This window comes from Homalodisca vitripennis, chromosome 1 (assembly GCF_021130785.1).
Source record: "Homalodisca vitripennis isolate AUS2020 chromosome 1, UT_GWSS_2.1, whole genome shotgun sequence".
Taxonomy (NCBI): domain Eukaryota; kingdom Metazoa; phylum Arthropoda; class Insecta; order Hemiptera; family Cicadellidae; genus Homalodisca; species Homalodisca vitripennis.
In genome coordinates this window covers 226,165,001-226,181,900 of record NC_060207.1, presented here as the reverse complement: position 1 = coordinate 226,181,900, position 16,900 = coordinate 226,165,001, and the positions used below count along the sequence as shown (strand labels likewise).

Here is a 16,900-nt window from a genome sequence, read left to right as displayed (position 1 = left end):
TTACCTACTTAATTATAAATTGTTTGTAGCTATTTGAAGCTTTTGAGTATTTTGCACATTTCTTCTCTAAAAAAAGCTTATTACAATTAAATATGTTCTAATTGTTTTGTCAACACTCTGTTATTATGGCAAGATCCTATCATCTACTACTTGAAGATTGGCCGAAAATTTAAGGAATATTTATTACAAAGTTGATATGTAACGTTTTGAAATTCAATTGACTGGATAGCTCACAATTGAGGACCAGAAAGGCTGAACATTTTGATGACAGGATACTGCCGATAAACAGTGCTGCCGGAAACGGATAATCTGCACAAACCATTCTTTGTTATTGTTTCCACAAGGCTATCCGATGTCGTGATTCAGCAATAGCCAATCAAATTACGGTGCTTCGTATATATATGGAAAATTGATAAAGTTAGAGGTGTCTTGATTAGTGCATAATTACGGTTTATTCCACCCGTATAGGATTTATATCCTTTAGTGATCCCAGGATTTTATTACATTTCTAGGAATCCTTGCGGACATTCAAAGTATGTTTTAGTGACATATAAGGGATGGGATGTCCCCATATCCTAGGAATATCAAAGAGCATAATAGAAATTCGTGGCAACATTCGTTGCAGGGTATCTTTGGGATATCACTAAAACTCAATAGGCTTTTCTTGGGTCATGGTGAGGATACACGTTTGCAGAGTGCGAGTAAATAATGTTGATTACCTAGAGTCAATATTCAAACACATTTAAAGTATAGATTGGACATAACTCCTACATTTCAGAAATAGGTTTGGGTCAACAAGTCGTTTTATCTTCCTGTTGCAAATTCACATTTACTCCTAACTCGTATATTCTGCTATTGTTTGTTAATTTTATTCCAAATGCATTTATTAACTGGCAGAGTGCAGGAGGAATAAGTTACAGAAGGTCTAGAATATAAATATTGTAATTATATCGGGAGTGCCGATGCCCGAGCAGTCTAAGACGTCGGACTTTGAGTGTGAGTTAGAGATAGCGCAGGTTCGAATCCTGTCTGTGACCCTCGAATCCTGTCTGTGACCCTTGCACTTTTTATCAGTACCATTGACCTTGTACTGTATCGACTCCCTTATTCTGTTTGATAAGATCCTCGCACAGGCCAGTGGCCCATGAGGACGGGCAGAATAAGGCTTAAAAGGGGATCGGCTTCTCCTTAAAAAAAAGAGTACAATATTTAATACACCAGAGAGTTGTGCACTGTAATAAAGTCATTACATGTTGTTTAGTTTCTTTCAAAAACCAGTAACACTTTCTTCAGAATTTGTGGAATAAAAATTTATATTCACTGTTCCAATTTACACCGCATTGGAACATTGCTATGCAATTGAATTCCCGAATTATTGTGGTTTAGTTGTGAAGAGCGAACAGAGAGACAATATACCAACACAGCTCTTGGTTATCTTTTTCATGTGGATTATGGATCAATATACCTGAAACCGAAACTGTCAATATGTACATTGTAATGTAATTTTCGTTGGTGATAGATTTTTCGTACCAAAAATAACAAGACAATGGATTATTTGTGTATTTAAGGTACTATTGAGAATATTCTATATACTTATTTACACATAGGTATATTGTACCCACGTTAAACGCGTATCCACGAAATAATTGGGGGGGGGGGGGGGTGTTCAGACAACTGATATTTTCCCGTATTGGAAAGAGAGTAAGGCCCCATTTTGTTCCTTTAAAAGTTCTGGACCCGTTTTCTTTGTTGAGAACAATATTTTAGCAGTACATATCAATAATACTGAATTATTTAAGTAATAATAACGGTTTACTAAATAAATTGAAAATTGGGGGAGGGGGGTACGGCCCCTTGGACCTCCTCGCTGGCTACGTACCTGGTTACACGTTATGTTATCTATTTTGCGGGTAATATCGGTCTGAATAATTAAAATTGTTTATCTAATGTCATATACCTATAATATGGAGTCTCATTGGTCAACTCCGTAATGCGATTTCGTTGGATTCCTTCTAAATATTGACTAATCTTCCACAATTGTACGTACTCTCTAGATGTTAAATACAATTAATAGTAATTCAGATTTTTCCGCTGTTATCTCGAAATTAAATCCTAAAACATTACAATGTATCTTTATAATGAAGAGGGTTAAATTAAAATCCTTAATGAGAGTGGAGATATCGTTAGGAAAACCTTTCCATAAACCAATCACTGAAAAAACATTGCTTATCGCGACTAGTTCTGCAAGGGCACCTAGTGTTGTCAGGTTGGTAGTAGTGATTCAGTCGTCAGTCACAGCTGACATGTTGCTCCCCAGGGCTGTCTTGATCGTCACAGCTGCTCTACAGTTCCCGCGCTGCCGGGCCTCCTGCCCATCCCGCCCCGCTGCGGACAACGCTTGCACCCTGGGCGGATCTCTGGCAGTCACCAGCGTCCCCGGGAAACTTCCTGTCAACAGTGGCAGATGCAATCCTGTCTATGATAAGGAGGAATTCCAGCAACAGCCCCGGGTCAGATACCCGGAAGCAAAGGCGGTAAGGATATTATTTTGAAAGTGCAATATTTAAATCAGATATCTTTAACCCTCAATCTATCTATACGTAACCATTGGTCTGGCAGGTCCGGGGATTGTTTTGTTTCGTTTATAACTTTCCATACAACTCTTTTGTAAAGTGTAATTTTTTTCTGTTCTGATTTTAGAAAAATTGGTTTGTAGCTTCTTAATATGCAAACCTTACTTAAAAATTGCGCCTGTCTCAACAATAAGAACAATTAAAAAATTAATTTTGTAAAATTTAAATTTATAAATTGTTTTAATTATTGTTTCTGGTGTTAATCTAAATCCATTTTAATATAAAAATTGCCGATACGAAAAATATTTAGAATACATTAAAAAAAGACTCTCAGTAACATTTTTTAATGTATTTGTCTTGTTATAGATCATTAGTTAAGCTTTTATTTGGCATTTTAAAATATGATACAAACTTCTATTTTTTAAGTTTTGACCTGACTTACTCATGTTACAGGTCTAGAGTATTTCAGAAATCTCTCGTATATTTTCAATTGATTCTATATAAAAACAATTGTGCACAAAGTAATTTATTTATATATTTAGGCATTTGTAATTTGCTGATGTTAAAGGAAGTAGACGGCAATGAATGATTCATACAATCTGTAATCGCTATGTATTGCTAAAATAAATCTGTTGACAAACTGAAATATAATGTTGTAACAGAGTTAAAAAAATCTGTTTTATCTCAAATCACGAGAAAAATTATTATATTAATATAATTATAACGTTTCAAGATGATGGACGGTCGAAGTTCAAAAATCTCAGTATCGTAAAATGTAATAACTTAATGAAAGGTTTTAAATGATGCGAAAATTGCTAAATTTAAACACAAACATTTTGATTCTGAAATCGTAACAATCGATCAGTCCATAATGTATATAAAAAGGAAACAATGACAGTTTTTCCGATAGTAAAAAAAAATTAAAGTAAACGCGCAGAAATATTAACAAATAAAGAACACAGTCTAGAACCTCAAAAAAAAAAAAATAAAATAAAATAAAAATAATAGTTATTAACTTTCGTATCAAACCAACTCATCCACTAAAAGCAGACACCAAGAAGTTTTTAAAACACAAAATGACAAACAACAAGAAAACTCTACAAAGCATACAATATTAACAAAGCGTCTAAAAACGGCTACCAACGCGACCGAACAAATTAACGGGGACGTTTAGACCTTTACTAAACAAAAATGTAATATTTTCTAAACGTAGTAGTTTGAAACTTCACCATTACTTAAGAGTTTCAGTAGGTCAATAAACACGTAAAAATCTGTTTTGGCCATTCCATGACGAGTAGTTAGTATTTTAGCACTATTTTAGGGGCATATTATAATGAGATCTAAAGACTGTCGAATGGTCGAAGATATGGATTTGGAAGGAAGTACGTACATCCTTTAAGAGTACCTCTTCAACCTGAACCAACTTTAGCCTCAGCTTAGTGAGTTAATCTGTTTTATTTTTTTTACAAAAACCTGTTTATTATTTTCTTCTGATGCTTGAAATAATGAGGGCTGCCGTTGCGCAATTTGTCACTGGTTCTTCAGTTGCTACCACACCCAAGTGGTATATTTTGTTATTTATTTAAATTATAGTCAGGTTAGTTGTACATTCTAGTGACCCTAGGACCCTGATGGTCCAGGAATGTAAGTGAACCCTGTATGGTTATTATACATAAAATATTAACACTTTTGATACAGGGAGAGCTGTACACTGTATTGATGGTGTATCTGATGCTCAAGGAATGTATGTGACTCCTCTGTGGTTATTGTACATACAATATTAACGCTGTTGATACAGAGAGAACTGTACACTCTAGTGATGGTGGATCCTGATGCTCTAGGAATGTAAGTGACTCCTCTGTGGCTATTGTACATAAAATATTAACACTGTTGATACAGAGAGAGAGCTTGTACACTCTAGTGATGGTGGATCCTGATGCTCTAGGAATGTAAGTGACTCCTCTGTGGTTATTGTACATAAAATATTAACACTGTTGATACAGAGAGAGAGCTTGTACACTCTAGTGATGGTGGATCCTGATGCTCTAGGAATGTAAGTGACTCCTCTGTGGTTATTGTACATAAAATATTAACACTGTTGATACAGAGAGAGAAGCTGTACACTCTAGTGATGGTGGATCCTGATGCTCTAGGAATGTAAGTGACTCCTCTGTGGTTATTGTACATAAAATATTAACACTGTTGATACAGAGAGAGAGCTTGTACACTCTAGTGATGGTGGATCCTGATGCTCTAGGAATGTATGTGACTCCTCTATGGTTATTGTACATAAAAATATTAACACTTTTGATACAGGGAGAGCTGTACACTCTAGTGATGGTGGATCCTGATTCTCTAGGAATGTATGTGACTCCTCTATGGTTATTGTACATAAAAATATTAACACTTTTGATACAGGAAGAGCTGTACACTCTAGTGATGGTGGATCCTGATGCTCTAGGAATGTATGTGACTCCTCTATGGTTATTGTACATAAAATATTAACACTGTTGATACAGGGAGAGCTGTACACTCTAGTGATGGTGGATCCTGATGCTCTAGGAATGTAAGTGACTCCTCTGTGGTTATTGTACATAAAATATTAACACTGTTGATACAGAGAGAGAGCTGTACACTCTAGTGATGGTGTACCCTGATGCTCTCTGTACACTCTAGTGATGGTGGATCCTGATTCTCTAGGAATGTAAGTGGACTCCTCTATGGTTATTGTACATAAAATATTAACACTTTTGATACAGGGAGAGCTGTAAATTGTAGTGATGGTGGATCTGATGTTCTAGGAATGTAAGTGACTCCTCTATGGTTATTATACATAAAATATTAACACTTTTGATACAGGGAGAGCTGTATACTCTAGTGATGGTGTATCCTGATGTTCTAGGAATGTATGTGACTCCTCTATGTTTATTGTACATAAAATATTAACACTTTTGATATAGGGAGAGTTGTACACTCTAGTGATGCTGGATCCCGATGCCCCAGGAAGACGAAGAGGACAGTACTATCTGCATTGGATTGTGGCTAATATCAATGTAAGATGCACTGTCAATGTCGTATTTAGTCTTATCGATCAGATCTAATAGTCAAAATTGTTTGATAGAAGATTTAAATACGAACTTAGGAATAATCTAATTAGTCGTATTATAAGAAAATATCTCTGTTTAAATTATAAATTTAAAATGATTCTTGAATGGGAAAGAAATTAGTGAAACGATCACGGGAAGTAATAAAAATAATGGTATTTTGTTAGATTAAAAAGTTATATTGCGTAGTCTACCAAGCACAAACTAATATTAGCCTATAAAAATAAAATAGTAATCACATTTATTTATCATAAAATACACAATTGTAATACATGCAGCCAGCGTGAGTGGTATCTATCAACACAAAAAGACATGTGACAACTACTTTGACGACACAAATATCTATCAATAACGTATTAATATTTGAACTTGGTAAAATATCGACCAATGACCACAGCATGTTAGAGGGCATGGTTCAATTGTTCCTTCTTTTCAAAAATACTATCGGAGTTTGTTCCACTAACCCTACTTTAAAGTCACAGCGTTTGGAAAATGACCGAAAACACAGGAAATCGAAATAGTTAAAAGTGATAGACAAAGAAGTGTTTTTCTCTCACTATATTTATTATTTAAGTTAATGCTTGAAAAACTCGTAACTCGAAACCGATTAAGTTACGCCATTTATTTTTTATGACAATGTATCTTATTTTAAAACAGGTTGAAGTAATTAAAGAAAATATTTGTATTGCAGTGGGAACCACTTTGAATTATTTACATCCAAATTCATTAAAACAGCGTATTGGAGATATAAGAATTTGAATTCTATAATCCAAGATGGTGAATGAAAATTTTAGAATCCTAAAGTCCAAACAAAGAGATTCACCAGTACCTACATTAGCCACAGAGATGGTGGCAAGCAAAGACTGTTTATCATTGAAGCTTTAACAGTCAATTGACCTAACAGGCTAGAGGCTTCTAAATGTCGGTAGTTTTAAGAGACCGATAGCATCCAGATGCTAAGAAGAGCTTCCAAAGATCAAAAGTTTCAGAAGCCGGTAGCTTCCAGAGGTATGTAGCTCCCAAAGTCCCAACCTTTTCATATGCCGGGCGCTCCCAAAGCCAAAAGCTTCCATCCATTTATAAGTTACATAAAAATGAAAAAGTCAAAGTCTCTTACGAGGTATGATGTACACCTGTCTTAGTATTGTGGCCATATTGAAAAATGACTTGTTGAACTTTCAACGTTATTCGAACCCAATAAGACCTCAATTTGGACATTGTCTTCAAATTTAAATAATTCCATTAAATTTATACATTCTTACTATTTATTTGACTTAATCAATTATTTTTAGTATAAACTGCATTTGCATAACAATTTCTTATAAAATTTTGATTCCTGTATCGTCTTAAAATATCTTTAGAAACCACAGTGAACGGAAGTGACTCTTCTAACTTGACATTTGAGAACTGTTTGGTTTTGTAGAAACTGAAAATGTTATCTAACATGTAATCAGGAAACTTTGTGTCATAATTTAACATTATTTATTGAACCTTTGTGATTTTCTATCGTGATGGATCAAGACGAAATATTTAAAGAAAATAATATTCTGCAATTGAGTTCATTCCCAAAAACTAAAATTATGCTAAAACATGATTGAAGAGTTTTAGTGTAAACGAAAAGGTTGACACTCATTTTGAGGTTATGGTCTCTTGGGCTAGGCACATCCTGGGGCTCCAAGATCCTGTGTTTATTTAGAAAAGACTCTTGGAGATACAAATATTAGTGATATCCGGCTAGTCTAACAAGTAGGATACTATACAGCTAAACCGTTCCGTGGCTTTACGAGTAAATTGTTAGAAAATTCAATTTTTTAATAATTTCAGAGAATATAAAATTCTACAGACAACTTAGTTCGTGGTGATTTATATTGTAGACTCTACATTTTTTAAATTTAAAACGCTATTTCAGTTGGTTAACGGAAAGTCTTATTTTACTATCCAGCAAAAAAATCAGTTTCCTTGTCCTATTTATAATTGCGTAATTATACTATTCATATTAGTTCAAATTTCAAAACACAAAACGTGTTATAAGGCCACAATTGCCTTCTTCAGTAAATGAGGTGATAAGATTGACAACCTAACGATATTGATATCAAACACACGAAAACAATTAACCTAAGCTACACTCATTCTTACTCATTAATCGTTAATTAACATATTGTCGGGTTGGGGAAGGCCTTGCTGCAAGTTAATGTACAGTTCCTAATTAAGATTAGAAGCTCTACTTGACAAAGCCAATTATGAGATTAATTGCTAATTGCTAAATTTTCTGTTGCTAAATTTCATTAGTTTTACCAAAGAACTGAAAGATAAAACGTACTGTAAACATTACACTTTGCGTAAAACTAATTATTATTCATTACTTAATTATTAATAAATTATTAATTATTACAAATTATTAATAAATTATTGATTATTACAAATTATCAATAAATTATTAATTATTATTTGTTATAATGCTTATGAAATAAACGGTTGTCAGACTGGATTAAATTAATTGAAGGCATGCAATTAATTATTATTTTAGATTTCTCGAAAGCCAATATAAATGTATAGGTAAATGTATTGACATAACAGAAATGATAAAGGAATAAGGAGAATCCATACCGTAATTTTTGTCTATAGGTTTCAAAATATAAATTTAAAAAAGTACAGGACGTTTCCACTAAATATGATAAGAGTTTTTGGAGAAGTGATTGGGATTGAGTTTTCGTAAAATCTGTTATTATTTTGTTGTTTCGATTTTGTGTCAATCGTTTCGTGACATATATTTATTTATTGTTATTTAATAAATTGTTAATTTGTAAATTTATTTGTTTTCTCCATATTATGTATTATTATTCTAATCTATTACATTGCTCATCTCTCTGTGTTGTGTTATTATTATTTTGTTTATTTGATTATTACTGACTTATTACTATTTACAAACCTGTTTGCTTTTCCAGTTATTCTTGTATTTTATTTAGTATTCAAATATTGTATTTTGATTGCAACATTCAATACCTAAACAACCATTATATAACTTAAATTATTATAATTATTGTCGTACATACCTTATTTGTTACCTAAATAGCAGCAATTAAAACTTTTTATCATGTTTCACAAATACAAAGTATGAGTAAAAGCTTTAAAATATATATTATTAGACCATTGCAATTGCTTAAATAAAAACAAGCTCCTACTATGTTTTAGAACACTTATTTTTGAGAATTACAATACGCTTATTCATCTTATGCAGCTGTTACCTTTAGTTCGCCAACAAAAAGTAAATTCTCTCAATATCATTTTTTCCTTTTTTTTGCAAACAAGGTTAAGGTGGAAACCATTTTATTTTCTTATTTGGGAAGTTTTATAAAACATTTTCGAAATTTTGCATGGCACTTTTTCACCCACCACCTATATAAAACATGTTTATTACATTTTTTTAAAATATAATGTTTAACAATAAATAAATGTTCACAGTTGTATTAGTAAATTAAATATATTAAAATTCTTGGTAAATAAATGAAAAAAAAAAACAAAAAAACAAAAAAGGACATATATATATATTTGTACTTTTTTCCCACAAATAAGCACCTCTCTTTCATTTTTGGGACAATGTTTATTTATGAATTCCTTCCCTTATCTTTAAAAGTAAAAATATATATCTGTTTGCACTATAAGTATTTAAACTCCAAAATCATATATTTGAGATATGTATTTAATATATACTTAAGAATAAATGAACAAAGTTATCAATAGTGCATAGGATGGTAAACGAAAACTAATAAACTGACTTAAATTGTGACACATTTTTTCAGGGAGGAGATTTCAAATCAGGATTATTGAATGGATCTACTGTAATTACGAGTAAGTACATATATATATAAAATAATATTTATTAGTATTTTTAATAGGTGTGTACATAAAATATTGGTCCTAACTTATATTCATAATATACAAGAATATGGTATATCAGTCATCACTATTCCAAGGATGACTTGCACTAGTATGTTGATCGTTGTCATCTCCACACATTACATTCTGGTAAGCTGAAATATTGTAGGTTTTTAAATTTAGAATTATAGTTTCCTAGATCAGCCCGTACCAAAATATTCTGATGATATTTGAAGCGATTGCCATATCGCTGTTGACCATCAACTGCTCCCTAATGTTGAGACGGATCAGTAATTTCTCATAAAATGGCAACAGTGTAATGGGGCGGGGTGTACAGGGAGGGAGGGTATTGAAACGCAACAACCACCATCGGACTAAAACTCTTCTAGATCAAACGTAATAAATAACAATACAGATATAAAAATCTTAATTTGTAATTAAAATATTGTTTGGAATTACAGAAGTCCTTAGGGATATTTTACAATTAAGCCTAACGAAAAACAATAAGATGAATTGTTCACTCATTTTACGTCAATGGAAAAATTAATATTTTTTAATTATGATAAAAATTTAACTTTATTAAGCAATATCACATTAAATATTTTGTATTTTCCTTTAATTATATTTGATAAAAATCATTTCCTTAAGTTATTAAAACATGTAGTTTCCTAATTTTTCATTCATATACATACAATCAAAATTTACATTTTTATTTTAAAGTAGGTTTTGTTTAGGTCTGATTGCTGAACTGCTGATCGTTTCCTACTTGAAATGATTGTAATTCCCTCGTGGATGGTTAAAAAATGTTCTTCCTATTTTTTTCTGTCTTCAGGAAAGTGATCTTTAAGCACTATAATCCCAAGAAGTCATCAAATCGTCTTAAAACATACTGCACTGTCACTGCCCAGTAAGCAAATAAGTTGAAATGAAATTTGTATTGGCACTTGCCTTTATAGCATTTAACGAAGTGCTATAAAATAACATCAATAACTTCCCTCGTTTAATAATTCAATTTATTACACGTGTCTTCGACACATTTTTGTGGGTTGTTCCCAAGGACCCCGACAGTATTAATACTGTTGAGCGATAGATTTATGACTTTTAAATAAAACTTTGCTGTCCTTTGACCCCAAAATTAATAAAATTCCTGCTTGGATCAAGAGGATCCTGTGTACAAAGTGTGAAGACTCTAGGTTCTATGTATCAAAGAGTTATCATACATACACGAACAGACAAATGGGATAATTTTAAAGCACATATCAGGTCCAAGAGAGATTTGGTCACCATTAATAGCATCCTGCCACCTTTTAATTTAACAAACTCCCAAAGTGTGGGCGAATGAACAACAACTACCCGAAGCTCTTGTAGCTCTGATGCCTCATATAGTTATACATTACAATCAGTGAAATATTTTGGTACTTTCCGTTTCCTTTCCTTTGGTTATTATCCTGATGCCACTCTGTCCCTAGCTACTACTTGTTATCACGGCGATATAAATAGGTTTAGATTAGGTTACCATAAATATGTTACCACTAGTATCAAAGTTAAAGTTCGCCTTTACGAGCGCTCATGTGATCTGAGCTTGAATTTTGGTACTATATCAAGGGATGATTTTTCTTTTTTCGCTAGAACGTGATCTTTTTCAAATGTCCAACGTGATCTGGCGTCGGAACAGTTGGACGGTCTGTGACGTGACAGGAAACAGCTCCAATGGCGCCTTCGGCGCCACCCTCTTCTGGTGGAAGAAAAAACAACATTCCTCGACATTAGTTCCTAAATTCAAAGTTAAATGTCGTGAGCGCCCTCAATGTTAAACTTAACTTTTTTCCTATTTGTAATACGTATATATTTATTCACCTACTTATATAGCATAATAAAAAAATAGTACACAAGGGCCGAGTGGCCTCCTGATAGTACTAAAGTACCGAAATATGCTGCATCAGAGAGTTAGAGGTGATTACCTCTGTAGGCCTACAGTATCCCACTTTCATCCGTGCCGGTGTGATGTGTGATTGTCGTACTCGTGACTTGTGCTCGGGACTTGCATTCTCTGCAGTTCAACGCCTGGACTAGGCTCCAACAGCTTTTTGGGTATGTTTGAACCCTTTTCTTTCCCTTCGTTTCTTCTTTTTGTTCTTTATTTTTGAATTTTCCTAATAACTCCCTCAACAGACGAAGAGGATAGATTCCAATCCTTGAAACGTTGTTATACCTTTTGTAACCATAACGATGGCAAATGTCCGAAATTTAGTTATCCTACCCTCTATACAGCCGAGAACCTAAGTTTAAATCTGCTCTCAGATTCTACGATAAATAATGGTGAACGACGTAAAAAATTAAATAGAACGATGATGTAGTTTTTCATTGGGTTATTGGACTGTTTTGTTAATTATAGGCCAAAACCTCATTAAATCATTAGATTAAAACTGTTACGTTTTCTACGGGGTTCGTGAAATAATAAGACGATTAAATTCTCTAATCAACTACTTATAAGTTATTCACTGAACTAGGCTACTTTCGCGATTCAATTACAACAACAAATGTGTTTTTTATTATTCCGACATTTACCATCGTTATATTACAAAAAGAGAGAGACTCCATTACTTGGGTTCCAATCCATCATCTTCTTTACGAGTCAAAAAGTTGTAACCTCCAAATCTTCTAAACGTAAACCTACTATTTTTGTAACATATGAGATGGCAAATGTTACCCTTTTCAAATTATCCATAGTAGCTATTTAACCCTTAAACCCTTAAAAAGACATACTTGTTGGTGTTGGAATCTCAATCAGTTTCCGATAGTAGGCAATCGATCTATCTATATTGTGATATGATCCGTTGGCATTGAATTCTACAAATAGTATACAAAAATAATACACATTAACATACAATTTTACTTCACCCTATTTCCTAATTTCCTCGTTAGTAACTTTAGTTTAGTCTAGATATTGGTGTAAATCTGTGGTGCAGTATTACTAAATACCAATTCATTGGTAAATTAATAAAGTTAATACGTAACGTAGCTATCAAAATGGGAAAGGTTGATTCCGTGCAAACGTTGAGTTTAGATACATTTCACCTTCCGCTCAGTGAAATGATCTCTTCGTATCTAAAACATCGCAGATCACTCAATTGTGTTTCTGATGAGACAATGAGAACACCATCTCATCTAGATTACTCTTGATGGCTGACCAGACCCACCTCTTATGTAGTCTAGGTGTCGAAAAGAGTTGGTTTTGAATGTCTTTGTCGCCAATTCTTTTTGGATCTCTTCAGACTTCAGACGGACGTGGGCTCAGATTCCAGGAGTTAAGTCTGTGACAGTGTCAGATTCCAAAAAATGGAGCTTAATTCAACATGCGCACTAGTTTTCAATACAGCAATAGTTCTAAGAAAATTACATGTTTACGTTTTTAAAGGTTACTTGGGACCAGCACCACCAGAGGGAACTGGTCTCCACCGCTACATGTTCTATGTGTACCGACACGAGAAGTCCACCCAGCGACTGTCTGCCACCATAGAGGACCCGGAGCGTCAGTTCTTCACGCTGAGGGACTGGCTGAGGGAGAACGTTCCGGAATGGTGTCCGGTTGTGCGGCATACTGTCCGGAGTCCACCAGTTCCGGTCCGGCTTCTAGCAGTACGGCTCTCAGATCCGTATTTACCACGGATGTATTGTGCAGTGCTTAGAATTAAACTACTTAAAAAGGAATCATGGCAAGTTTGTAATTCTTCCAGGAAATCCCATCTTATTGATAATGTTCTTTATATTTTAAACCCTGTTTGTGAATTAGATTGATCGTATTCCACAGTAGGCTTACAACATGATAATAAGGAAAATGTGGTTGGTATCTGTTAGGAGCTCGAAACGTCTTTATCACCATTAACAATTGAACAATAAGACTAAGACTAAAACATTGTCAAAATGTAAAAAATTGTATAATGTGTAAAAAACAGCAAAAAAATATCAGATTTAACAGTTAGATAGAACTAAATATTTTTGTAGTAGCACCATTGCACAGATATGTTTAATTGTAACACACCGCGTGTTTAAAGGCCCATTTCACTTTTGGAAATGTTCAATCACCCACTCAACGTTTATGGTTTTTTAATTGGCAGGAGTCTTTCGTTTTTAGTTGAATAGGTATATACTCAGCCAAGTTTCAAACGATGTATTTAGTGAGCAAATTAGTAAATCAGCAATAATTGGAGCACCTGCGTCAATGTGTGCATAAACATAGATTTTTTAAACATAAAACCTGAAACAAGTAGGCTATTCATGGACAATAATCGGCCAACTGATCGATAATGTCTTTCTGTGTAGCAGATTTGATTCATTTCCAAACTGAGCAATTATTTCTTGAGGTAAAGTACATTTAATGTTGCTTAGAGCGGGCTATGTAAAAGTACAGATAACTAATGTAATAAATGTACCAAAAATTATCCACAATCTATTGAGTACATTAAATTATAGGTGTCTGATTATTACGAATTATTACTCTATGCACTCTCACAAAACGCCCGATCTATTAATGAGGCTTTACGAGAAGCATAACGTGTGTTACAATACTCTTGATTCAGAACAATAAAATTCAAGTCAGAGGCTGCCGATGGGATAATCCAGATGAAATCTGCGCATGCGCGGATGTGACAAGATGGCGTAACTGCAGCGTCGTGTCCGTTCACCAGATGAGCGGTTGACGGTCAAGGTCATTAGGTAACAGCTGGTCAAACAGCTGATAGTTCCCAGAATGCAAACCTTGTTGTGTATCTGTTCGTCATGGTTGTTAAGCTCGATGGGTGTTCGTGATTTTTGTGTCGTTAGGGGTGAAGGCCGAAGATATGTGAAGTCCAGGAACCAGTGGGGCGGCGACCCCTGTAACCTCCCAGGTGGGTTGGCTGTGGAGAGCCTTCCTAACCACCATTCAGTCACTGGAGAGAAGTGTAATTCATTCTACCCAAAGGAGGAGTTCAAGAAGCAGCCCACGATCTCGTATTCTGGCGCAAGAAAGGTTAGGCTAACAATTTGAAGTAAAATCCTCCTCGTTTAACAGCAACTTGTTGTAGAAACATCGTCAGTTATATCCTCATATAGCTCTCTAAAACAACGGGGTTTGGCAAATATTTTGGTTTTTACAACTACAATTAACGTGTTACATACAACATAATTGAAATAAACTTAATAATCTTCGGTAGGTATTTCTTAAAAGTAGTGTAACATTATTTTCTTAAAAAGCGTAGAAATCGCAACTATCTGCTCCTTTTTCCTAAGTTTTTCTAATACACAAATTTTATTTTCATATACTACTAACCTCAAAAAAGTCACATACGTAATGATGTTTTACAAAATTGTTACGAGTACGCAGATCGAAAAATTTGAAGTAATTCTAAAAAGGCTGTGGACTGTTTCGTAATGAGCACAAGCTTCCGTAACTCAGTTAATGAATTATTTTCTTTCCAGCTTGACTAAGTAACAAATAGTAAATAGTTGTAAAGATATATATTTATGATTTAGGTTATATCTGATTCCATAAATAAAAAGAAAAAATCTCAGCAATCGATCTGGACGTGTAGAAGACTCGCAGGTATAATATATATATATATTTTAGGAAATCTTTAAAAGATAGAATTAAGAGATAAAACTAAACTTTATTACGAGTAAATTTCATTTAGTGATGATAGGGGGCAGATAGTCCAAGATAAGCAAAAAAAGATTATATGAGTAAACCAGGCCACGTGGTTACGCTAACGATTAGAACGACAGACCATGTACCGTTATCGAACTTGATCTTGCTTAGTGTAAAAATGGAGTTTTCATGCGAAGGATCCTGCGGATATCCAGACAGACAGAATAGAAGTTTTATTCAGCCTCCTGATTGATAGACTATCGCTAAAGCTCAGCCTAAAAGTAAAATTTTACACTAAGTTACGGTGTTGCCCAAGGAATAGCTTTTTGGACCTCTCATGTTCATTAATTTAAAACTAATCATTGATGAAATACAAGTTTAATGCGGGTAGTCAAGGGATTTGTAGAAGTAATTTTAGAGTATTAATACACAATATACTTCTTGTCTGAGCGACTCTAAATATGACCTTGAAAATTGTTTTTATAAAACTTTAATATTTTATATGAATGTTCTTGTAACGAAATAGAGATAGTAGATTGAAAGAAGTAATTTGGGATGACTTTATTGATATGAACTTGAAATTATTTTAATATATAAAATATTTCTCAATAAAGTGAAGCAAAATAAATTTTATATTTGTTTGGGATTATTATAAATAAACATTTTAAGGTGTTATGGTTACTCTCATAGATTGAGGGCACATACAAGAGTATTTTAAAACACGAATAAGTAAACAGGGATAAGCAGAAACGTAAACCGTTTAAAGAGGCTTGATAGTGTAGGCTATATAATTTTTTTTTAAATTTACGGAATGAAACAAAATAATTGGTAAACATAATAAATTTAAATTGGCCAACATATTTATGAAATAAATATAATTTTGTTTAATGGAGTAAAAAACATACAATGCATTCTTAGTAGAATGTGATAGTAAATTATTTTTACGATACGTTTATCAATATCTGGTCATCATACAACAATACTGTGTTATTTGGTAGTGAATGTGTTGTCAACAACAACAATAATAAATTGTGTTTTAATTAGTCGAGTTTGTTTTTATTTAATTCTCGGTTATTGCTTGAATTTACGTTATTATATCAGGTTATTATATGATGTAACCGAAATATTATTGTTAGGACCATTATATAGGGTAACTGTAAAAAATATCGTATAAAAAAGGTGACAGAGCCGGTAATGCACATTCGCTATGTTATTGATCGCTGATACAAAGTATATATATCTTCAGCCAACCACGACACCAGCTTCTCCCCCTCAACTCACCTATAAAGCAGATCTGCATTATCGGCCCTGATAGTTATCGGTATAAAATCTGTTTACTGCGTTTTTGGGTCCCCTACATGCGAGGTCAAAATGTCTGTAAGATCTTTTATTTTATTTCTGTTTATTTATTCAACGGACCAAAGCCAGTGTACGTGAAATTATACAATTATCTTATTAAAGATTAAAAGATATTAAATGTTTCTCGGCATGCGAAAGGAATGTTAAATTTCTGTATAGTTCTGTTTAGTTAAACATTGCTTATAATAATTTTAGTTGCAGTGTAAACGGGAAAAATTTGAGGTTGATATCGAAATAAAGCATGTTTTACCTTTCATAAGTGAAAATGATATATTATTTTATTATCTGCCAATAAAATACTGTGAATGTAAGTAAATTAATTTACGTTAATAAGATTTGTTTAACACGGATTGTCGGACATT

At 33.4% G+C, this 16,900-nt stretch overlaps 1 protein-coding gene across 1 annotated transcript; it reads left to right on the top strand.

The window, feature by feature from the left end:
- Window positions 1-2,290: 2,290 nt before the first annotated feature.
- Window positions 2,291-16,491, top strand: LOC124355059. The gene is made up of 6 exons (XM_046805975.1): window positions 2,291-2,534; window positions 5,534-5,626; window positions 9,478-9,526; window positions 12,972-13,209; window positions 14,378-14,564; window positions 16,426-16,491. The coding sequence occupies exons 1-6, from the start codon at window positions 2,304-2,306 to the stop codon at window positions 16,489-16,491; spliced, it is 864 nt and encodes a 287-aa protein (XP_046661931.1). The 5' UTR covers window positions 2,291-2,303.
- The last annotated feature ends 409 nt before the right edge of the window (window positions 16,492-16,900 follow it).